General features: G+C 37.9%; 1 protein-coding gene across 8 annotated transcripts in view; it reads right to left on the bottom strand.

Moving 5' to 3' along the window:
• Positions 1-25488, bottom strand: part of IWS1 (interacts with SUPT6H, CTD assembly factor 1) — a 49308-nt gene that overhangs the window by 18785 nt on the left and 5035 nt on the right. For 4 of the 8 annotated variants that reach the window (XM_010801820.4, XM_005202240.5, XM_010801822.4 and 1 more), the window contains exons 3-7: positions 10245-11394; positions 9039-9231; positions 8428-8485; positions 3002-3099; positions 1755-1905 (exon numbers count right to left, since the gene is read on the bottom strand). In XM_010801820.4, coding sequence (XP_010800122.1) covers positions 1755-1905; positions 3002-3099; positions 8428-8485; positions 9039-9231; positions 10245-11394 — 1650 coding nt within the window. The remainder of the gene's footprint in view (positions 1-1754; positions 1906-3001; positions 3100-8427; positions 8486-9038; positions 9232-10244; positions 11395-25488) is intronic. The other 4 variants (XM_010801821.4, XM_005202241.5, XM_059877685.1 and 1 more) reach the window with 1 other exon arrangement.

The following is a 25488-nucleotide window of genomic DNA, read 5'->3' as shown; positions in this document are numbered from 1 at the left end:
AGGAAAACTACTTCACAACACTGTTGGTTTCTGCCATATATGAACATCAATCAGCCATAGATATACATATGTCCCCTCCCTCCTCCCACCCTATCCTGTCTCTCCAGGTTGTCATAGAACACTGGATTTGAGCTCCCTGAGTAATACAGCAGATTTCCACTGGCTATCTAATTTTGCACATGGTAATGTATATGTTTTAATGCTAGTCTCTCAATTTGTCCCACCCTCTCCTTCCCTCCATGCCCCCGAGCCTGCTCTCTGTCTCAGCTGCTGCCCTGCAGATAGATTCATCAGTACCATCTTTCTAGATTTCATATATATGTGTTAATATACCATATTCATCAGAGAACAATTGCTAATAGCAAATTATTAACACTATAATTCTAAGCTTTAAATATAACAAAGTGGCAACTTCTCTGAGACACTAGAGGTTCTCCTACAAGAAAGAACTACATACAGTATAGGCATTTAGTAGTGCCAAAACCCACAAAATTGTTAGAATAATTAGTTTTAACATCTACAAATTGAGAGTAACAATTTTAATTTAAAATACTGGCACAAATGTCAGGTTTTCAGAGTTCATTCAATGTACAAATTATACATGGAAAAATTTAGTTTATCATCAAGAATAATATTCTACCTATGCAGTTTGTAACAAAAAGAATATGTTATTAAAAACTTTTAGTCTTTGATATTTGGGTATTTTTTTCCTACTTTTTTTTTTTTTGGTTGCACTGCAAGGCTCACAGGAATCGTTAAGTTTCCGAAACAGGGATTGAAACCCAGGCCCTTGGCAACAAAATCTTGGTGTCCTATCCACTGGACCACCAAGGAATTTCCTCTGCTTTTTTAACTGTAGAAAATTTAAATTCTACAAACACAGAAAACAAAATGACACACTCCTGACACACACATTTCAATGATTAAACACACATGGCCAATCTTGCTTACTGATCTCTCTAGCTGCTTTCCCCTTCACCCTTGAAGGGGAACAAATCTGGAACAAATCCTATACACATAGCAAAATACCTCAGCAAGTGCCTCTAAAAGAGCAGGACTTGTTTTTAATCATTGTATTTGGCCAATTTTTACAATTTGAGCACAATTTTAAAATGTAATCTTTTAATCACAGGCAAAAGCATTACGCATGAGTTTAAAACCTATTAGACATAAGTTTATAATTTTTTTGTATGTGAAGAAACGTCACTTTGTGGTAAACTAGCCAAACCTGAGAGCAAAATCATTCCTCCATAAAAACAGCAAACCAGGGACTTCCCTGGCAGTCCAGATGTTAACATGCCATACTTTCAATGCAGAGGGTGCAGGTTTGAACCTTGGTTGAGGAATTACATACTGTGTAGCCAAATAAATAAAATAGCAAAATATTATGAAAAAGGCAAACCAATTCAGCTAAAAAGGCTCATTTTACTAAATAATCAAGTCTTCATTTTTTTCCCCTAAAACATACTACTAAAAATTTCCATGTTTAACATTTGGAACATTAAACGCTTATCATAAAAAAAAATTAAGTATCTTTAATGTAAATTAAGCAAGAATTAAGTTTTTTTTTTTAAAGGCAGGAATTCCCTGGTGCTCAAGTGGCTTGGACTTGGTGCTTTCACTGCCAAGGACATGAGTCCAATCCCTGGTTGGGGAACTCAGATCCTGCAAGCCACAAGGTGTGGCCAAAAAACAAAACAGGCTATATAACCAATTATGTGAGAGAAAGAAGGATGAAGCCGGAAGTGACCCACCTCAGCAGCTTCATTCATCTTGACAATCATGGCACTCACAACATCGTCAGCATCACTAATAAAAGTGCCACCATCGCGGTTGCGTCTGCGCTTGCCACTCATGCTCTTTTTCCGTTGTAACATCATCTCAAAGTCTGACAGAAAGTCCATGCTAAGCAGTAACACAAAAGCAAGTAGAATATAAATTCTCTTTTAAATACACATCTTCTTTTAAGAGTTAAGAACCACCATTTTTAAAATTCTAACTCAATGAAGTACTACTATTTTTTTTTAAAGTACAAGTACTTTTAAAATTGTTTTTAACAGAACACAATACTGCTGCTGCTGCTAAGTCGCTTCAGTCGTGTCTGACTCTGTGTGACCGCACAGATGGGGGCCCACCAGGCTCCCCCGTCCCTGGGATTCTCCAGGCAAGAACACTGGAGTGGGTTGCCATTTCCTTCTCCAATGCATGAAAGTGAAAAGTGAAAGTGAAGTCGCTCAGTCATGTCTGACCCCATGGACTGCAGCCCACCAGGCTCCTCTGTCCATGGGATTTTCCAGGCAAGAGTACTGGAGTGGGGTGCCACTGCCTTCTCTGACAAATCTGCTAAGAGCCTCAAAAAGTCATCTTAAGTGTTCACCTGAATCTTTACACTTAACAAGGAAGCTAATATGCTCTCTGCCAAGTAAGATGATACGGTTTATATAATTTAATTTCCAAAGGTACTGGAAACTCTCAGCTTAAATCTTACATGTCACTAGGAATTAAGAAGGAAACTATTATTTACAGTATCATCTTTATAACCCTAACAGTAACTAATAAATCTTTCTATGTTTGGCACCTTTCAAGACACCAGATTTTTCTGCACAGATTCCTATCATCTCAACAAAAGTATGTTAAATACAATCAAGCAGTATTCTGTACCTAAAACTTTCCCCTCCGGGACTCCTAAGTCAACTTTCTCTTTCTCAACAAACTTTTACTGGGCTACTTTTCAGACTGAAAAGTAAGTTGAGATATGAATTAAAAAAGCCTGACAACCAAATAGCTCCACAAAGATAGCTAAGCACAGGGCAAATGAAAGAAAAATAGCAAGTACAAATAATTTTAAGATAGCAACTGTATATAGAGAAGTAGACAGGAGAACAAAAATGGAAGATTCTTTCCTACACTTAATCAGGAACCAAAATAAGAAAAACAAAGTTTGTTAGTCTTCATCTCATTTTAAAAGTTCTCTTTAACAAAGTCCTTGAAACAAACTTACTGTTTTCCTCTCTTTATGTTATCATCAGAATCTGAATCTTCTGCTTCTTTTACCTGTGTTTCACTTTTTTCTTCTTCCAAATCTTCTTGGTTAAAACCCTAAATGCAGGGTAAGTTAGTTAGTTATCACAACCTCATTACAGACTCTTCTGTGTAACTGCCTGCTCTTGGATACCAAAAGATATATAGCAAAAAAGCTCCTTCCCCTCCAGCCATTAGCATTACTGGTTTTCTTGTTTCCTTCCAGAAACACTTATGCTTACAGAAGCACTTCTACTTACTACATTCTTTTATTATACACACTGAGTGTGGTATACTGTTGTGCACATTTCACATCTAACAAAAGAATCTGGAGTCAAACTGATATTGGTATAAACTACCTTTGTTTTTAAGGCTTTGATTTCATCAAACAATTGCAGCCATAATTTAAATATTTCCCTATTGACATTTAGATATGTGTAGTTGAAATCTTGAGAAATATCTGCAAATTGTCTGCAAATTGGTTATACCATTAACTCTCCTTCCAGCAAAGCACAAGTGAACCTGTTTCCTCACCTTCTCATGACTACAGCAGGTTATCAAGCATTGACATTAGCAATCTCTGCACTGAGAAAAACAAAAGACATCTCTGTAGTTTTCTCTGCATCCACTTATTATGAGTAAGGCTGGGCATTTTTCAGGTTTCAAAGCTATCTGTTATTATTTCTCTGTGAACTCTCAATATCCAGTGGCCATTTTCCCACTGGATCTTTGTCTTACTGGTATAGAAAATCTCTTTAAAAATGAGAGAAATCAGCCCTTGTTATGTGACAGGAACAGCACAATCCTCACACCTGTACAGTTTTGCAAACACAGTTTGATTTTGTTTATGGTAATGTTTTCCAGGCACAATTTTTTAACTTAAATGGCCAGTCTTCTCTTCATAGCTTGTAACTTTCACATTATACTTAGAAAAGCCTTCCCAATGCCTTCCCTAGTATGCTGTTTTTCTCACTGGACTGAACCTATCAGCTGATGTCCATTCTCCACACTAGAAAAATATATCTTGTCCTTGTAAATGTGGCTTAATGTTGAGTATAAGCCCCATGAGGGCAATGTTCAACAATCTCTGGCATTCATTGAGTGAATTCTTTTCTATTTTCTTTGGATTTGCTATTTTTCTACCATCTTGACCTATACTCTAAATTCATCTACTTTCATTCTCTCTTGCTTTAGTAATGAAAGTACTGACGTCTTTTTCAACATAAGAACTGTTTAACAAGTTTTAATTTTCTCTGGATGGCAAGGCTGTTTTATTTGCCAATTTTGTTTCAGACTTTTAATTACACTGCATTCAGAAAATGCTGTCTATAGTTTCTATGTTTGGCAAAAGTTTAAATTTTATTTGGAAATGCAAAGAACCAAGAAAAGTCAAGGCAACCTTTGAGAAAAACAAACTTAAAGGACATAAAAAACCAAATATCCAGAGTTATGCATTAACAGTACAAGGATAGACCAATGGAACAGAAAAGATAATTCAGAAAAAGACTAGAAGATACACACTTGATTTATGACAAAGATGTCACTACAAGTAGTGGAAAAGAATAATCTGGGTCAACTAGGGGGTGGGGGGCAGAAATCTTGACTATCTCATACATATTGAACTTGTTTGTTTTTTATTCACTGAGTCGCGTCTGACTCTTGCAACTCCATGAACTGCAGCCCACAAGGCTCCTCTGCCCACGGGATTTTTCCAGGCAAAAACACTGGAGTGGGTTGCCAGTTCCTTCTTCAGGGGATCTTCCCAAACCAGGGATCTAACTTGTGTCTCCTGCATCGGCAGGCAGATTCTTTACCACTGAGCCACCAGGAAAGCCCACACACTGCACATAAAAACTCATTCTAGACAGACTATATAAGTTAAATGAAAAGATAAGCAAGATTCTAAAGAATTACTCACAAGAATGTTTTTATAACCCTGGGAATAGGTAAAATTTTCCTACAATTCGAGAAACTTTCAACATAAAGCAAAAGATTGGTAAAGCAGATTTACAATAAAAAACTTTTGCTCATTAAAGACTCCATTAAGAAAGTGAAAAGGCAAGCCACTGAACAGAAGATATTTTTATCTTTTATAATCTCCAAAGGGTTTCTATGTCTGGATTATATAAAAAGAGAAACTTCTCGGACTTCCCTGGTGGTATAGCAGATAGGAATCCGCCTGCCAATGCAGGGGACGTGGGTTCAGTCCCTGGTCTGGGAAGATTCCACATGCCACAGAGCAACTGAGCCCATGCACCATAACTACTGAGCCTGAATGCTGCAATTACTGAAACCTATGTGCCTAGAGCCTGTGCTCCCCAACAAGAGAACCCACGGCAGTGAGAAGCCCACAAACCACAACTGGAGTAGCCCCTGCTCTCTGCACCAGAGAAAGCCCTCACACAATAACGAAGGTCCAGTTCAAACAAAAATTTTAAATTAAAAAAAAAAAAAGAGAGACTCTTTCCTATCTTTGGTGGTATTTTTTGGTCTGATGGTTCTATTGTTTATATTTCACTTACAGAATTGTGCATTCTCTTTGCAGTTCTGTCAATTTTTGCTTTGCATATGTTATATGTATTTAAAGCCATGTTACTAAGTACATGGCTAGGTACAATTTAAAACCTTTTTCCAATATAAAGTGACCCTCTTTATCTCAAACAATGGGTTTTGCCTTAAAGTCTAACTCTTTGATATTCATATAGCTACATCACCTTTCTTGTGGTTAGTGTTCAGAGAGAGTATCCTTTTCCATTCTTTTATTTTCAATGTTTCTTTATCTTCTGTTTTGGATAAATTTTGAAATGGGTATAAATATACTCATTTTAAAAATCTAGTCTTTTTAAATTTGTTCTTTAACTGGAGCACTCAATACATTTCAGTGTGATATTATCAAAGTTTGTTATCTGCTATCTTACCGTGTACTACTTTCGAACTGTCCCCCTGTTCTGTATTTCCTTTATTTTTCTCTTTTTTGCCTTCTTTTGGATTGACTAGCTTTTACTATTTCATTTTTCCTTTCTATTAGGTTGGAAGTTACACACTCCAATAGTATTTTTAGAGATTACAATGTGTATCCTGACTTACCAAAGACTACTAATGTATTTTTACATACCTTTGCAAAGACCTGTGAACATTTCAATTTCACGTAAATGCCCAATTTGCTACTGCCATCATGTTTTAATTTTAAACATATTTTAAACCATACCAAACGTGACTCTGGCTTGCATGACCACTACCCATTTAGACTGAGCCACATGCTTTTGTTTCTCTTTTTTCCTTCCTGCATCCCTGACTTTCTGCCTGAGATATTCTTTCTGCTTTTACAATTTCTTTCAGTTGGCATTTTGATAAGATGAAATAAGAAGGGAATCTTCATTTTTGTAGAATACAAGAAACTCTTAAGTTTTAGTTACTGGATTCTCTTACTTCTGCTGACAAGTCAGCTATTAAAATAACTTGCTCTCTGAGGGCTTCCCTGGTGGCTCAGACAGTAAAGAATCTGCTTGAAATGCAGAAAGCCTGGGTTCAATCCCTGGGTTGGGAAGATCCCCTGGACCCGAAGGGCATGGCAACCCACTCCTCTCTGAATGTGCTTGTTTATTACCCTTTGGCTGCTTTCAAGTCTTTCCTGCAATTTTATTGTGATGTATTTAGGGGCAGATTGGTTTGTATTTATCCTACCTGTAATCTGTAGAATTTCTAGACTCTATGATTTATGAATTGTTTCTTTAAATACTGCTTCTGATATACGTATATTTTTCCTTTCTCCTTCGAGGATTCCAATTCACCCTGTTAAACCTTCTCATTATGTTTTTTACATTTTCTACACTAATATCTCAGTATTTCATTCTACATAGTTCCTTCTAACTTACCTTCCAATTCACTCATTTTCTTGTCAAATATGTCTAATCTGTTGTTAAACTCATCCACCAAGTTTTAAATTTCAGTTACTGTATTTTTACAGTTTCAGAGTTTATAAAAAAAATAATTAATGTATTTAACCACCCTGGTTGTGGTGGTTTAACCATCACTGGTATTTAACCATCCCAGTGTGGTTCACGGGATCCGTGCTGCATCACGCGGGATCTCTCCTTTCAGCCAATGACTCTCCAGTAGCGGCGTACGGCCTCCAGAGTGCGCAGGCTTGGGAGTTGCGGCACACAGGCTTTAGCTGCTCTGCGGCACGTGGGATCCCAGTTCCTTGGAAAAGGATCAAACCCTCCTCCCCTGCACTGAAAGGTGAACACTTAACCAGTGGACCACCAGGAAAGTCCCCAGAATCTCAACTTGGTTCTGTTCCAAATATTTAAACACACACACACACACAACTATTTGCTCTAAGAAACTTTTTAATCTTTTATCTTGCTGAACACAGATACTATCTAAAATTTCTATATCTAGAGCCCTTAGGTCTATTTCTACCATCTGTTGTTACTACTGTTTTCTTTTAAATTGTGAAGTGCATATTATGTATTTGAAAAACTACAGAAATAATTTGAGGTCTATGATTATGTTAACTTTGTCCTGAAAGGTTGTTTTTTTTTTTAACGTTTTGGCACATGGGATCTTAGTTCCCTGATCAGGGATAAAATCCAAGCTTCGTGTGGTGGAAGCACAATCTTAATCAATAGACTGCCAGGGAAGTCCCTGTCCTGAAAGGATTTCTGTTTGAATATATCAGGTTCCTGAGAGCCAGCCAACAGGCTAATCACGGTAATCAAACTTCTGAGACTGAGACTGAGCAAACCATGTTGCTAGATGACTCAAAGGTAGCCTAAAATCTGAGCAAAGGCTATTTTAACTTCCAGTTCACCCTTAATCTTAGGAGTCTCAATCCAGAGCATTGGGTTTTCAGGGTCACCTAACCTCAACAGGCCCTGACCTCAAAGTTTTGTCTCTTGAGCCTTGAGGCAACTGAAAATAAACTTATCCTCTCAGCCTGACTAGATGAATAGCCCAGAGAAAGCAATTCTAAATGCTGAGCTTACCTCTTTAGGTTCCTACCTTCTGCTGGGTTTTATCTCATTTTTATGATGATGAGCAACTTTTTGAAACATTTTGTCTAGCTTTTGTAGATGTCCTTAGCAGAAGGACAAATTACATTGCCTGCCATTGCTATAATCAGAAGCTCCATAACTATTGTGAGTCTCTAGCATTATAAAGTGCCTTTTCATTGTACTTTAACGTGTTCCTTCCTGTCCTTAATACAATTTGCCTGTTATATTCCTTTTATGCCTTTGTAGACCATTTCATTTCACTTTCTGAATACCTTTTTTCTAGATTATTCTGCTGGATACATCATAGTTGTTTATTTTTACTTACTGAAATCTCTTAATAGAGAACCACTGCCATAAAAACAAACAAAAAAAACATAAAGAGGAAATATTTCCATCTTATACTTACTGTAAATTCTTCCTCCTCCTCATCACCAGATTCTCCAAATATGTCTGCAATAAGATTTCTAGAAAAGAAATATAAACAATTTTCATTTGTTTTCTTCTCATTTGCATAGGAATCATGAAACCTTTTTCTACTAGGGTATAATTTACATATAGTAAGACATGTAGGTCTCATGTGTCTACTTTAATGGGTTTTGACAAAAGCACACATTTATGTAACCATTACCTTAACAGAACAATTGCATCTCCCAGAAAGTTCCTTTGTGACCCTTTCTAGTGAGCCCAATATATAAATGTCCCAGAGGCAGCCACCTTTCTACCTACCATCAGATTAGTTTTGCCTGTTCTGCACTTCATATAAGTGGAATTAGATAACATGTCCCCTGTACTTCTTTCACTTGTAAGAGAGTGTTTTTGAGATTCATCCATGCTGTACTACACAGCAGTAGCTGAAGAATTAAAATCCTTCATCTCCCACAGCCATGCAATTAGGCAGGGTATACTGTATTACGCTTCAACACAGAATTTTAATGTAAGTTTAAATAACTTGAAAGACAAACTCCTCTCTACCACCTTATATGAACCCTGGGAAGTTCGGGTTACACGGTCACTTACTCTTCTTCATTCCCTGACTCACTATCACTCCCAAACAGATCCTTCTCTTCATTTTTCTTATCAGACAGTTCTTTCCCCGCTTCCTCGTCACTGTCAGATGCTATCGTCTTCTCTCTTTTGCCTGATTTGTCCGATATAACATCACTGTCAGAGTCATCTGCATCAGAGACAACACGACTCTTCTTTGCTGCTGCTGAAAAAGAAAACCATCATTAATCTTATTCACCATGGTCACTGTGTTAGAACGTACAACAGATGCTCCAAAATGGCAGTGTGTGGCAAAAATGAAAGGTCTTATAACACAGTTTAGAATAAAAAAAACTTAAAGATTCACTCAAGAGTCATCTTACAATTAAGAAGATGTTAGGAAAAAGAGGCCAAAAGATGAAGTTTTTCACCAAAATAAAGTGGGCATCAATAGCTACCTTTCCTTTGGGGGAACGAAGAAAATAAGACTAGAATCTCTTTCATGCTGCCTAGTATTAGCAGAACTCTTAAGGCTTGGATATTCTTTTGTGGAATCCCCATTTCTCAATTATCCATCACTGCTCAATCCGGAATTTCAAACTGCACATATGTTGCTCTTTTCCCTTCTCCTTTAATAACTGTCAGGTATTGGGGAATGTCTCTTCCAAAGAAGATATTTCATCAAAAAGTAATCAAGTAGTAAAGATTGGAATACTCTGTGGAGACACTGAGTCTCTAAATAAGAGTACTTCACAAACTTCCTGGCATTCAATGATGTTTAACAAATGAAGACAGGTACCCGTGGGAGCTCAGTCACTGTATGGATGGGATGCAGTGCATTAGCTGTCAAAGAGACCCACCGCTAACTCTGGATACAGCTGAGTTTTCATGTAATCATATTTCCTTGAACATTACCCTTTCTAGTAAAAAACAAACAAACAAAAAATTTTCATGTAAATCTTTCATATTGCCATTATCATGCAATCTATCTTATCAACCTGAAGCAGTCAGAACTTAACAAATAGTGCTCAAAGAATTCAAAGGAAATTTAATATTAAGACTTGCCAATGAGGGAATTTCCTGGTGTCCAGTGGTTAAGACGCTGCACTTTCATTGCCAAGGGCCTGAGTTCAATCCCTAGTTGGGGAACTAAGATCGCATAAGCCAGAACTATGCTTCATATTATAAGTTTAGACAATAAGTAAAACTACTGATAAACAGCCCAAAATAATTCCTTACATGCTTTCTCTTCATCATCACTATCAGAAAGCACAGCAGCTTTTCGCTTTGCTACCTTCTCCTCCTCCCCTTCTTTTTCTTCATCCTCATCACTGTCAATTTTGGCCCTTTTAGGTTCTTCCTCCTCACTGTCAGAACTGTTGAACCGCTTTCTGTCTACATGGGCATCTGCAGGAAGGGAGTCATTCTGCACTTCCGTATCCTCTCCCTTATTCTCCCCATCACTGTCCTCCTCAGACTCTGGTTTCTGTTTGTGTCTGGAGGCATCCTCAGTTTCTGAATCACTGGCAGGTCCCTTCTGAGGCTCCTCACTCTCAGAGTCACTGACTCGGGGTTTGGGAAGCTCCTCATTTTCAGAATCACTGGCCTGGTTCCTTGGGGGGTCCTCACTTTCCGAATCACTTATTCGGGGTTTGGGAAGCTCCTCATTTTCCGAGTCACTGGCCTGGTGCCGTGGGGGATCCTCACTTTCTGAGTCACTGATACGGGGTTTGGGAAGCTCTTCATTTTCCGAGTCGCTGGCTTGTTGTCTTGGCGGGTCCTCACTTTCTGAGTCACTGATTCGGGGTTTGGGAAGCTCCTCATTTTCAGAGTCACTGGCCTGAGTCCTCTGAGGCTCCTCACTTTCTGAGTCACTGATCCGAGGCTTGGGAAGCTCCTCACTTTCAGAATCACTAATTCGAGGTTTAGGGAGCTCTTCATTTTCAGAGTCACTGGCTTGGTTCCTCGGAGGTTCCTCACTCTCTGAGTCACTGGCTTGAGGTTTTGGAGCACCTTCTGTTTCCGAGTCACTGGCAGGACTTTTGGGGAGCTCTTCAACTTCTGAATCACTGGCAGGAGGCTTCCTAACATCTTCATTTTCTGAGTCACTTGCATGTCCATTAAGCAGTTCCTCATTTTCAGAGTCACTCGCAGGTAATTTCCTGGTCTCCTCACTTTCAGAGTCACTCCCATGGTGATTGACGTCTTCATTTTCAGAATCACTGGCAGGAGGCTCTGCGTGCTCTTCAGATTCAGAGTCACTGTCCTTTTGTCTCTGGAGTTCCTCACTTTCAGAGTCACTGGCATTAAGATTGGAGGGGTCATCATTGTCAGAGTCTGTCACCTGATGTCTTTTGTTGAGGCTATCTTCTCGATCACTAGGTTCATTCTGAAAAATTAAGGGAGAAAAAATTAGAAAAGTAAAAAAAAAGTTTGGTAGTAAAAATGTTAAACTTTTCAGCTATTTTTTTTTTAAAAAAAAAACTGAGGTTTAGAGCAGTCTTGGTCATACATCCAAGTAACCCTGGCACCAAAAAAAAAAAAAGTTTTAGGGAAAACACTGACTAACCTAACAATACTAACATATAACATCACATGAAGTAATCTGAAAACTCTAGGGTACAAAGGTGATACAAGTATATTATAGCTGTGCTTTTGTAAATGCAGAGAAAAACATGTAAAATTAAACATGTCAAAATACTAACAACTAAAATGTGGGGAATTTTTTCCCTTCTAGTATCTAACTCTCCGTAATACGGTAATTAATATTCTGGCTTAAAAAGTAAAGTACTTCTGTGTTTGAGTTTCCCTCCTTAAAAATATGTTGAGCCAGTATTTTTCTTTATAATATATGACGAACATTACCTGGACTTACTTTAGCACAAACCAATTCTCAAGCAGCAAAGAAACAAAGTATAAGCCCACCATATCATGGGATGAAATAATTAAGTAGTAAGACAATTCAGTGACAAGATGAAAGGCTTATAAAATAAGCTTATAATATAAAAAATTGAGGGCTTTTTCCCCTCTGTATTTCACTGCCATCTTGACAGCAAAGTTTCAAAGACATAGTAACTGCTATAAATATATTCATTCAAATATAACATATTCAAGAAATTTTCTAAAATCATAAATTTTTCAAATTTCCCAAAGGTATTTTTCTTTTATTATCATGGGTCACTCACAGCATAGCACTGTACTCCTTGTCAGTCATACACCCTGTTACCCCAATAAAACTGGCATTTATCTATTAAATTAGGACAGGAGAAATTACAGAATTTTTTCATACTGTACAAGATATAGTACTCCATATATGGATAGAAGCTTACTTTTGGCTGTATTTCATAATTTAATTTTTTATGTTTTAAAAGAATATAGATGAAAAAATTAACTATCTAGAGTGTGACGCCTAAACAGGCAGGCATTTTTTGGCCTGTTGTCGTCACTGAGAAGGCACACTCTGTGCTTCAGAGCGCAGAAGGGTGTCTGGTATACACAAAATCATAGGAAGAATTCATTGAATGAATAATAAGAATTAAATGTTAATAATTTAAAGTGAGGAATAATTAACTCAACAAGTATCTGCTTCAAGTCTACCATGTACAAGGTGCTAAGAATCAAGGCTGAACATGTATCAGTGCCTGACCTTAAGGAAGTTTTATCTAGTGAGCTGGCCACATATACAGTAACAATAGTATAACATACACTATTACAAAGGTGATATTCTGAAAGCCAGGAAGTGATTTATACGAAACTAAGCCATAAAAGGTGTGCAGACAACAGGTATTTAATTATTGGTGATGACAGAGTTAAGAAGTTAACTATATTATTGAGGGTGGAAGGCAAAAGATACAGGTACCAGCAGAGGTAACTAAAGCAGGAGGCAAAAGGGAAAATTGTTAACTGCCTTTCAGAATGCTTTCAATAACATACTCATGACATGTTTTTATGACTCAATTTATTTCAGCTGCAAACAACACAAATCATTTCAGGCTAACTCCAGAACAATCTTTCCAGAATCACAGCGGGATGAATGGTTAAAGGCTCTAGAAGGGTAGGAACCAGGGCAGTTCAGAGAGCTCAGAAAGGGAACTCAAGGACCTTTCACTAGAGACTTAGCTCTCACCACTGATAAATTTTGGTGCCTTGGACCTCAATTTTAAGTGCCCAGAAGAGATGATCTAACAGGTCATGGCAACAGAGGATGTCCAACAGGTTATAGCCAAAGCAGAGGCGCAGCGCTGGGAGAAAGGAAGAAGACAGAAAGACTCCCAAAGAAAGAAGAGAGGCCATGAACTGAGCAGTCATTCCAAAACGCATCTATTACACTTTACCCTGGACTTCCCGACCAAGGACACGACATGTGGTAACGACTGTGAAACTTGTGAATTCTCATCAATTTTTGAGGAGATTTGTAAGAATCTGAGTATCTACCCATCAGGTGTGGCACAATGGAGGGAAAGTGGGAAGTCACCATGGTAAGAAAGTACTGATGGATAGAATCAAGGTAGACAATGTACTTCGGCGAATACATTGTAAGACTTAGGAAAAGAGTACATTAGAAATTATATGGTAAAACTTAGAAGTTATCAAAATGATATTAAAAAAACTTTAGACTGGTTTCAGCAATTAAGTTGTAAACTTAAAAAAATATTTTAAAAAATGCTTTTTAAAAGTCATATTTGATATCAACAAATAAACAGTGGGATTCCCAGGTGGCCCAGTGGTAAAGAATCCGCCTGCCAATGCAGGAGATAGAGAGATGTAGCTTCAATCCCTGGGTCTGGAAGATCCCCTGGAATAGGAAATGGCAACCTACTACAGTATTCTTGCCTGGAGAATCCCACTGACAGAGAAGCCTGACGGGCTACAGTCCATAGAGTCACAAAGAGTCGATACAACTGAGCAACTCAGTGCAAACACGTGCCATTTAAACACTATTTCTTAATATAAAAGGATCCCCAATTTTAACTCTCAGAGAAACTGAGCTCTCTAACAGTCCTTAGAGGCTTTAGACATGTCTGTAACGCCTCATACCCTGCTCTTAAAATCATTTACACTATAGTGGTTACCCATAGTGAATGAATTGGTTGATGAATTGGTTGTTCGTCTCAGCAAATGGTAACAGATTCCTTACGACCAGTGCCACAATATGCAGAGATAATTAACATCCTAAATTAAAAATAATTAATCAAAATGATATAAAGCAAGTATCAGTTTGTAAATTTCAAAGAAGTATAAGAATGTCAAATGGAAGTCCTTGTAAAGAACCAAAAAACTGAGGACAACTGTTTCCTCCTTATTAATTAAAAGAATTAAACTCAAAAGAGTTGAACTTGCAGACCAACCCTTCATCATAAATTGGTAAAACATTCAACACCAAGTCACATAGTAAATTCCATGAGGAAGTATTTACAGGAACATTTTCCAAAACATATTTCACTGGATCTTAGTTCAAGAAGATAAATTTTAAATCCACATTGTGGAGCTTTGACAATACATATCACACTGTAAGAGCATAAGGAAGGATCTGAGAAATCCAGTTTTTATTACACAATGCTGTTAATCCAGTGTAGCTCCTGAAGGGCTGCAAGGCTTTTGACTTTGTGAAACTCCAGCTTTACAGCAATCATACACATAATAAAAAAAAGATATATACCTGAGTGTCTTTTGTCAAAAGCTGGTTGGTCTTAGAATCAGTCAAAAACAAAAACACTTCTGCTGGGTACTAGAAAAAGAAAATGTCTACACAAAGTTTAGGAGTTTATAATGATGGGACTTCCCTGGTGACTCAGTGGTAAAGAATCTGCCTGCCAATGCAGGAGACACAGGTTTGATCCCTGGTCTGGGAGGATTCCACATGCCTCAGAGCAACTAAGCCCATGTACAACTACTGAGTCTCTGCTCTAAAGCCTGGGAGCCACAATTACTGAAGCCCGCGTCCCCTAGAGCCCATGCTCCACAAGAGCAGTCAGTGCAGTAAGAAGCCCGCACACCAGAAAGTAGCCCCTGCTGGCCGCCACTAGATAAAAGTCCACGTAGCAATGAAGACCCAGCACAGCCAAAAACAAATAAGTAAATAAAAATAAAAAGTTTATAATGATGAAGCAAACTCCCGTCTACCTCTCCAGACTCGCTTCTGCCCTTTCACCAGCATCAACTCTATGCACTGCACCAGCAGTTCCCAAACTCTTGCATTAAGAATCACCTGGGAAGCTTTGGTGAAAACACAGATTTTGTGCTTCTCCTCTCCAGGTATTTAGATAGTAAATCTGGGGAAGGGGGTCAAAGAATCTGCATTTTGACATCTAATCCAAGTGACTCTAACTGCACATTAAAATTTTACTGCAGACACATGGAACTACAGATTCACTACATTACTCCATGTTTTCACCTCAGCTTGTCCTTTTCATATCTCAACATGAGGCAAAAATACCCCCTTCCTGAAGCCTCTTTCATCCTTCTCTCTAGGTAGAATGGATTCTGAGCAATATGAGTTCACAATGTGGACTTAAGAGTCTATAAGATCTAGGCCATCTAGGTTCGTGGCTCATCTTCTTCTGTAAAATTTAGGGAAATTACCTTAACTTCCCAAAGTCCTCAATCTGACAGTCAGAAATAGTATTTATAACTTAGAGGTCGGTCTATTGAGAGGACCAAATGCATGTGCCTGTGAGCACTCACTGTATGTTGCTAATCATCTACAACCAATTATTAATTATAAGACATTCACCCTTGAAGACAGAGCTCAGATGCATCATCTCTGCAGGCTGAGCTGGTCAGTCACTCCTCCTTTCATGTCACCAGAGCGTCTTGTGCATCTACCTCACTAAAAGGTGATGTTTTTACATTTATCTTCATAATATGAATGAACAAATGACCTTAAGATAAGAGACCATTTAAGAAAAGTAACCCAAAACCTATCTTTTACCTTCAGTATACAAATAAAACAAACCCCACAAGATAATGCTTAACAAAAAAGAACCAAAGCAAAATGTTTTTCTCATAAATTTGGTAGACTCAAAGACAAAGGCTGAAACCTAACACAAAGAAAGGACATAAATGGAATTGAAAGAAGTGCTATCAAATAGGGTAAACAAGGAGAGCAATGTCTGAAAAGAATCTTCTACGGGCTTCAGTGTACTCCTCATAGGAACGCTTTCCTTATATTAGCACAACCTTTCTGTGCAAAGACCCAAATGATTGCAGACTGCTATCTCTTCTCAATTCAAAGTAAAGCTGGGGCTAATGGGGCTGTCACCAACTTCAACCAAAGATGGATACTTGTGCCCATTAGCCTCTGCCTACAGTCAGCAAAAAAGGAGAAGCCAGGCACTATTTCCAAACAACCTCTTTCTCAATAGCCCCATACACTATTTTTTCCTGTGAGACCCTCAAGAGGGGAACATTACTTTTCTATGTAGATAAAACCTATAAAGTGGATTCTTTTTTTTTTTTTTAAGTGGATTCTAAAATGCACATTACTTTCCATATATTTTCTGTGGAACAAAAAACAGCTGATCACAATCCACAACTAATTTCATGCTGCTCAAGAGAATATTCAAATAAAACAACAAAAATTAGAACTGGCAACTAGTTATAACTAGGTTGCATTCATGCTCAAATTGCTTTATTTAAAAAATTGTGTTTCCAAAGAAGTTAAACTGTCACTGTTTGCAGATGACATGAAGATTCTAAAGATGCTACCAGAAAACTACGAGAACTCATCAGTGAATGTGGTAAATTTGCAGGTTACAAAATTAATACTCAGAAAATCTGCTGCCTTTCTATACACAAGAACGAAAGATCAGAAAGAGAAACCTCAAACAGTGATTCTATTTACCACTGCATCAAAAAGAATACAACACCTAGGAGTAAACCTACTTTCCAGCCATAATACTCCTGAAACACAAGTGCTTCTCAGTCCTAGGCCTTTAAACCTGTGGTTCTCTCCAGCTAGAATTATCACCACCACCTCTAACTGGCTTCTCTATCTGGTAATGTCAGTCACTCCTCAGAGTCTACTTAGCCCACCCTCCCATCCTCCTACAGTCCTTTGTATGTGCCCTTTATGTAATTTTTAAATATATTTAGTTATTTGATGCATGCTAATAAAAATAGGTAACTATATAAAATGATGGGACAGTTATTCTAGTTATTTTCCTATGATTTCAAATATTAATGTGCAAACACAGAAAAGTATATTAAAATCACCTTCAACAACACAACCCAAAGATCACCATTATTTACATTTTTTACGATAAATTTCCTCTCAATCTCTTCTCTGTGTGAATTTACTTTAAAACAGTAAATAAGGATCTAGAATCACAATTTAATGGCCGGTATCTTTCAAGTAACACACTGAATTCTCCCATTTCACAAAATATTTTTTTGGAAACAACTGTAATGGCTGCATTGCCATTCTTAGAAATGTTCTCTTTATATTTTAATTACTAATTTTCATTTTGTTGGACACGTATTGCTTCCTTTCTTATTTTTCTTTGCCTCATTTGTCCATTTCAGTGTTCTCAACCTGAGGGTGGTTCTGAGTCTCCCCTAAGGGGGCGTTTGTGAATGCAAAGGCCCTTTGGTTAGCAATGACTGGAGAGGGTATGTTACTACCATTTTATTTAATGCTTTGGAACCAAGATACTAAATGTCGTGCAATATAAAGGACTGCCTCTAAATGCCAACAGCTGGCTTACTCAGAATCATCTGTTTAGCTGGGCAGCTCTCCGTGGAGGGGAGGCCACATCCACACACAGCAGGAGAACCAATGAGATGAAAGAGCCAAAGGTCCCAGCAGAGACTGTGTTACCAGAGTAACAAGTAAAGCAGCCTGGCTTCTTCTGGAATGTGAACTGGGAAACACAGCTTCAACCAACTAGTAAAGAGAGATAAAAATGAGGCTAAGTGAAAACTTCTGGTATGCTCTGCTGACACACGAACAGTGTGTCCATCTAACAGTGAAATCTGTTACAAGTATTTAAAAACAACCATTCAGGGACTTCCCTGGGGGTCCAGTGGTTAAGACTTAGCACTTCCACTGCAGTAGGTGAGGGTTTGATCCCTGGGGAGGGAACTAATATCCTGTATGCCATGGGGTGTGGCCAAAAAAAGAAAACTTGAGAGGAAATAAAAAGACACACCTTTAAGTGTAAATTAAAAAAAAATTATTACAACCATTCAAAGCCTCTGGAAATGGTACTAAAGACAAAGAGCAAATAAAGAAGCATCTATCCAAGAAGGTCTACAAAAATTTGGTAAGAAAGGCAAAAATAGCTGGTATTTGAACCAATACTACTCCTTACTTCCACCCTCAGAGATGAACAAGAAAATGATTCTACTCCAGGCTGCTGCAGTCAAAACCAGGGTACTCTCTTCCTCTAGCTCCCGAGGGTGGGGTTTCTTCCCAGGAAAAGCATGATGTCAGTGTTTCTCATTCTGCCTCCAGCTACCTGTTGCTGTAGGTAAGTTCCCAGCAAGTGCAGCTGAAACTGGTGGCTCCCAATCATAGTAAGAAGGCTCTACTGGGGGCAGAGCACACGAGAGTGCTGGAGGTCTTATCGCCTTTGCTCGAATTTGTGCACAGTGGTTCCATGCCAAGAGAGGCAAGCCAGGAGCACTTCAGGTTGCTATCCAATCCCCACCCCACACTGCGAGCTCAGCTTCTGGAACTGGGATGTCACTCAGAGAGAAATGTGCCATCACCCTTTCCCGCCCCAAACTCCAGATCCCTGGCTCAGAGATTTTGCTTGAGGAAAAAGCAGGCAGTAGGACTTCTCTGGTGGTCCAGGGGTTAAGAATCAGCCCACCAATGCTGGGGACACAGGTTTGATTCCTGGTCTGGGAAGATTCCACATGCTGTGGGGCAACTAAGCCCGTACACAACTACTGAGCCTGTGTGCCTAGAGCCCGTGCTCTGCAACGAGATGAAAGCCACCACAACGAGAAGTCCATCCACTGCAACTAGAGAAAGCCTGCACACAGAGATGAAGACCCAGCATAGCCAAATATATACATAAATAATAAAAAGCAGGCAGTAAACCAGATAGCTTCTAATTTTTCCCAAAAGAAACCAACTTCATCTGTAACCAAGCTTGGGGAAGTTCAGGCTAAGGCACTTTCACAGGAAGTTGTGGTGAAATGCACTTAGGAGGAGATTCAAAATATAGATAAACTGTAGGCCAGCTAGTTTGCAGGAGATAAGCAGGTAATAATATAGCTGGAAGGAGCCAGACTAACTTGTTGAGCAATTTATGCCATAGGGCAATGCTGAAAAAAACAGAGCTATTTGTGGAGTTTTAACAGCTGATGACGGTCACAGAAAGAGGAAAAAAAGAGCCCTATTAATACTATTATCATCTCAGGTGACAGTCAGCATGTCCCAAATTGCACATCTGAGGATGCAACATTAGAGATTTAAAGCTGTGGGTGAGGAAACAGAATTCACTAAAATAATCCAGCCAGTCATTAAACAATTCAAAACATCCAGTTTCCAACAATAAATGAAAAGGTATGCCAAGAAACTGGAAAGTTGACCCATAACCAGGAAAAAAGCAGACAACAGAAACTGCCTGTGATAGCAACCAGATACCAGATTTATCAAAAAAGACTTTAAAGCAGCCATTTATAAACATGCTTAAAAAAATAAAGGTATGATGACAATATCATATCAAATACACAATATATACAGAAACAGAAATTTGATCACATAAAATAACAACACAGTAAGATTAACAACTGACTCCTCAACGGAGACAGTGGAGGCCAGAAAGCAGTGGGATAACATATTCAAAGAGCTCAAAGAAAAACTGAATAAAGGAAATGGCAACGCACTCCAGTATTCTCGCCTGGAGAATCCCATGGACGGAGGAGCCTGGTAGGCTACAGTCCATGGAGTTGCAAACAGTCAGACACGACTGAGCAACTTCACTTTCTCTCTTTCTTTCTTCAAAAAGTTAACAAAAAAAAGAAAACTTTTCCAGATGACCAAAAGAGGAAAGAATTTGTCTAGCACACCTACCATACAAGAACTGCTAAATGAAGTTCTTCAGGCTGAAAGCAAGTGACCTCAGTGAATCTACATGAAAAAAACAATAACCACCAGTAAAGGTAACTGTGTGATTATAAAATCTGTATTTTTTCCTTTCTTGATGTAATTGATTAAAACAACAGTGCACAAATACGTATATATTGTATTGCTGAACCTGCAATATATAAGAATATAATGTGCATTTCCCAATGACAACCAAATGGCAACCCACTCCAGTATCCTTGCCTGGAAATCTCATGGACACAGGAGCCTGGTGGGCTGCAGTCCATGGGGTCGCAAAGAGTCGGGCACGATTGAGCGACTAAGATTTAACGCTTCCCAATGACAGTATAAAGAAGGTGGATGGGAATAAAGTTGTATTACATTAAGGAATAACTTTAGCATGTACTTGAAGTTATCAGCTTAAAAGAGACTGGTAAAAGATAATTTTACATATGCCTCATGGTAAGCCACAAAGCAAAAAGGTGTAAGTAATCTTAGCATACTGCTACAGAAAATCATCAAATCACAAAGGAAGAGAGCAGGAGAAAGAAAAAAGGAATGGCAAAACAGTAAGAAAACAATGAACAAAATTGCAATGATAAGCCCCTAACTATCAATATTTACTTTAAAGGTAAATCGACTCAATTCTCCAACCAAAAGACAGAGTGGCTGAATGGCTGGGGAAAAAACAAACTGAGCTATGTGCTGTCTCACTTCAGCTTTTAGAACACATGCAGGCTGAGGAAAAAAGGGATGGAAAAGATATTCCAGGCAAATGGAAACCAAATGAAAGCAAAGGTAGCTATGGTATTAGCTATATTTATAATAAGAGAAAATAGACTTTTGGCAAAAACTATAAGATACAAAGGAAATCATTATATAATGACAAAAGAGTTACTCCAACGAGAGAATTTAACATTTGTAAATATTTACGCACCCAAATCAGAGCACCTCAATATTAACAGACCTGAAAGAAAAAATAAGATACCAATGCAATAATTGTAGGGGACTTCAACCTCTCACTTTCAACAATGGACAGAACAGACAGAAAATCAATAAGGAAGTACTGGGCTTAAACCACGTTAGACCAAATGGACTGAAGAGACATTTACAGAATGTTTCACTCAGCAGAAGCAAAGTACACATTTTTCTCAAGTGTACATAAAACAAACTTCAGTATAGATCGATGTTAGGCCACAAAATAAGTCCTAATAAATTCAAGAAGACTGAAATCATACCAAACGTCTTTTCCAACCACAATGGTATGAAAATAGAAATCAATTATGAGAAGAAAACAGAAAATTTCACAAATATGTGGAGATCAAACATCATGTTACTGAATGACCAATGAGTCAAAGTAGAATTCAAAAAATATCTTTGAGACAAATGAAAATGGAAATACAATATGCCCAAACTTATGGAAAACAGTACAGTAGTTCTAAGAAGGAAGGTTACAATAGATGCCTACATTAAGAAAAAAGAAACATCTTAAACAACAACTTTATACCTCAAGGAATTGGAAAAAAAGAATAAGCCCAAAGTTATTAGAAGAAGTAATAAAGATTAGAGCAAAAATAAATGAAAGAGACTAAAAAGACAACAGAAAGATCAATAAAATTAAGAATTGTTTTTTAAAAAGATAAACAAATAGGCAAACTTTTAGCCAGACTTACCAAGGGGGGAAAAAAAGAGGATGGAAAGAAGTTAAACTATAAAGGAAAGAAAAGGTATCAACATTACAATTGACACCACACAAATACAAAGGATCATAAAAACTAAAAAGCTGTATGCCAAGAAACCGGACAATCTATAAGAAACAAATTCCTAAAACATTCAAACTAAGACCAAATCAAGAAGAAACAGAAAATCTGAACAGATGGATCACCATGAAGAGACTGAGTCAGTACTGAAACACTTTCCAGCATTAGGAAGCTCAGGACCAGACGGCTCCACTGGCGAATTCTACCAAACGTTTAGAGGAACTAATACCAGTCCTTCTCAAATGGTGCCAACCAAAGAGGAGGGAACATTTCCAAAATCATCTTATTGAAACCGGCATTACCCTGATACCAAAACCAGACAAGGACACAAGAAAAGAACATTACAGACCGATAGCCCTGATGAACATAGATGTAAAAATTCTCAAAAAATTATTAGCAAACTAAATTCAGCAAGACATACACTATGATCAAATGGGATTTATTCCATGGATGCAAGGATGGCTCAATATCCACAAATTAATGTGACACACCATATTAACAAAATGAAAGCTAAAAATCACATGATCGTCTCAATGGCTGCAAAAAAAAAAAAAAAGCAGACGAAATTTTACATCAATTAACGACAAAAACTCTCAACCAACTGGGTAAAGAGAGAATGTATCTCAACATAATAAAGACCATGGGACAAGCCCACAGCCAATATCACTTTGCACTCAATGGTGCAAAGCTGTAAGCATTTCCTCTAAGATCAGGAAAAGACACAAATGCCATCCCTCAACATTTTTACACAACACTGCATTGGAAGTCAGTAAAAAAGAAATAAAAGGCATCCAAAACAGAAAGAAGCAACAGTGTCATTATTTGCAGATGACGTAATATATAAAGAAAACCCTAACGACTCACCAGAAAACTGCTAGAACTAATCAGTGAATTTGGTAAAGTTGCAGGGTATAAATCAACAAACAAAAAATCTGTTGCATTTCTTTACACTAAAAATGAACTATAAAACAGAAAAAATTAAGAAAGCAATCCCATTTATAACTGCATCAAGAAGAATGAAAAATCTAGGAATAAATTCAACCAACAAGGAGAGTACACTGAAAACTAGGACACTGATGAAAGAAACCAAAGACACAAATAAAAAGAAAGCTAATCCATGCTCATGGACTGGAAAAATTGATATTGTTAAAATGACCATATTATTCAAAGCAAGCTACAGGTTCAATGCAATCCCTTTCAAAACTGCAATTGCATTTTTAACACAACTAGGAAAAAATAATCCTAAAATAAACCACAAAAGAACCTGAATAGCCAAAACCGTGAGAAAGAACAAAGCTGGAGATATCATATGCCCTGATCTCAAACTATATTATAATGCTACAGTAGTCAAAACAGTATGGTACTGGCATAAAAAACAGACACACAGATCGACACAACAGAATAGAGAGCCCAGAAACTAACAGAAGCACCTGTGGTCAAGTGATCTACAACAAAGGGGTCAAGAATATACAATGGGAAAGAACAGTCTCTTCAATGAATGGTGTTGAGAAAACTGAACAGCTACATGCAAAGACTCCAACTAGATTACTTTCACACCATATATAGTAATATACTAAAAATGGATTAAAAACTTAAAGAAAACATATGTAGTGCACTCCTGACGCCAGTCTTAGCAAAATTTTTTTGGACACATCTCTTCAGGGAAGGGAAACAAAAACTAAAATAAACAAATGGAACTATATCAAACTAAAAAGCTTTTGCACAGCAAAAGAAACTATCAACAAAACAAAAAAGTTGCCTACTTAATGGGATAAAATTATTTGCAAAAAACATACCTGTTAAGGGGTTAATATCCAACATACACAAAGAATTCACACAACACAACATTAAGAAAACAAATAACCCAAAAACAAAATGTGCAGAGGATCTAAATAGCTATTTGTCCAAAGAAGACACACAGATGGCCAACAGACACATGAAAAGATCACTCATCATCAGGGAAATGCACATCAAAACCACAGTATCAGTAGTACCACCTCACACCTGTCAGAACGGCTCTTACAAAAAGACAAGAAATAACAAGTGTTGGCAAAGATGTGGAGGAAAGGGAACACCTCTGCACTGTTGGTAGGAATGTCAACTGATGCAGCAACTGTGAAAATAACAGCGGAAACAATTTAAATGCCCATTAACTGACAAACGGATAAACAAATGTGATTTATCCAAAGAATGGAATACTACTGATCACAAAATGGAAAGAAATACTAACACATGCTACAACTTGGATAAATATGAAAGCATTAAGTGAAAAGAAGCCGGTCATAAAAGACCATATGTTATATAATCCTATTCATATGAAATGTCCAAAATAAGGAGGGGCTCAGGGGTGGGAGCACAAGCTGGAATCAAGATTGCTGGGGGAAATACCCATAACCTCAGATATGCAGATGACACCACCCTTATGGCAGAAAGTGAAGAACTAAAGAGCCTTTTGATGAAAGTGAGAGAGTGAAAAAGTTGGTTTAAAGCTCAACATTCAGAAAACTAAGATCATGACATCCGGTTCCATCACTTCATGGCAAATAGGTGGAGAAAGTGGAAACAGTGGCAGACTTTATTTTCTTGGGCTCCAAAATCACTGCAGACGGTGACTGCAGCCATGAAATAAAAAGACGCTTACTCCTTGGAAGGAAAGTTATGACCAACCTAGAGAGCATATTAAAAAGCAGAGACATTAATTTGCCAACAAAGGTCCCTCCAGTCAAGGCTATGGTTTTTCCAGTAGGCATGTATGGATGTGAGAGTTGGACAGTGAAGAAAGCTGGGCACCGAAGAATTGATGCTTTTGAACTGTGGTGTTGGAGAAGACTCTTGAGAGTCCCTTGGACTGCAAGGAGATCCAACCAGTCCATCCTAAAGGAAATCAGTCCTGAACGTTCATTGGAAGGAATGATGTTGAAGGTGAAACTCAAATACTCTGGCCACCTGATACAAAGAACTGACTCATTGGAAAAGACTCTGATGCTGGGAAAGATTGAGGCAGGAGGAGAAGGGGACGACAGAGGATGAGATGGCTGGATGGCATCACCGACTCAACGGACATGGGTTTGGGTGAACTCCAGGAGTCGGTGATGGACAGGGAGGCCTGGCATGCTGTGATTCATGGGGTCGAGAAGAGTCAGATACGAATGAGCGACTGAACTGAATGACTAACTGGGGGGTGGGAGTGGTAAAGAGGTAACAGCTAAAGGGTTTCCTTCTGATGTGATTAAAATATTCTAAAAAGGACTATGTTGATGGTTGTACTGCTGTGAATATACTAAAGATCACTAAATTGCACACTTTAAATGGGTGAATTGTATGGTATATAAGTTTATCTTAATAAAGCTGTGTAAAAAAAAAGGTGTTATTTTTAAAGGTCAAATTTGACATATAAAAAAAAATCCATGAACACAGTATCAAAATTTAAACACTGGGATATGTATTACTTATTTTTTCTTTGCTTCAGGCTCCAATATGGACCACTAAAGCACTGTTACTAATCTTGACTTTAAGATTTTGCTATTTTTTTCATCATATTGATTGTATTAACTTTAAGTTTTAAAATATTATCTTGATCTTCTTCAACACTTTCCTTAGAAATCTAAAGAAATACATGCAGAATGAGTATTACAGGTAAAATGAACTAAAAAACAAACAAAACCTGGCCTGTAGAACTCCAAAA

Source organism: Bos taurus, chromosome 2 (genome assembly GCF_002263795.3).
Source record: "Bos taurus isolate L1 Dominette 01449 registration number 42190680 breed Hereford chromosome 2, ARS-UCD2.0, whole genome shotgun sequence".
NCBI lineage: Eukaryota > Metazoa > Chordata > Mammalia > Artiodactyla > Bovidae > Bos > Bos taurus.
Note: the sequence above shows the minus strand (reverse complement) of the source record. Positions and strands in the feature narration are given on the sequence as shown.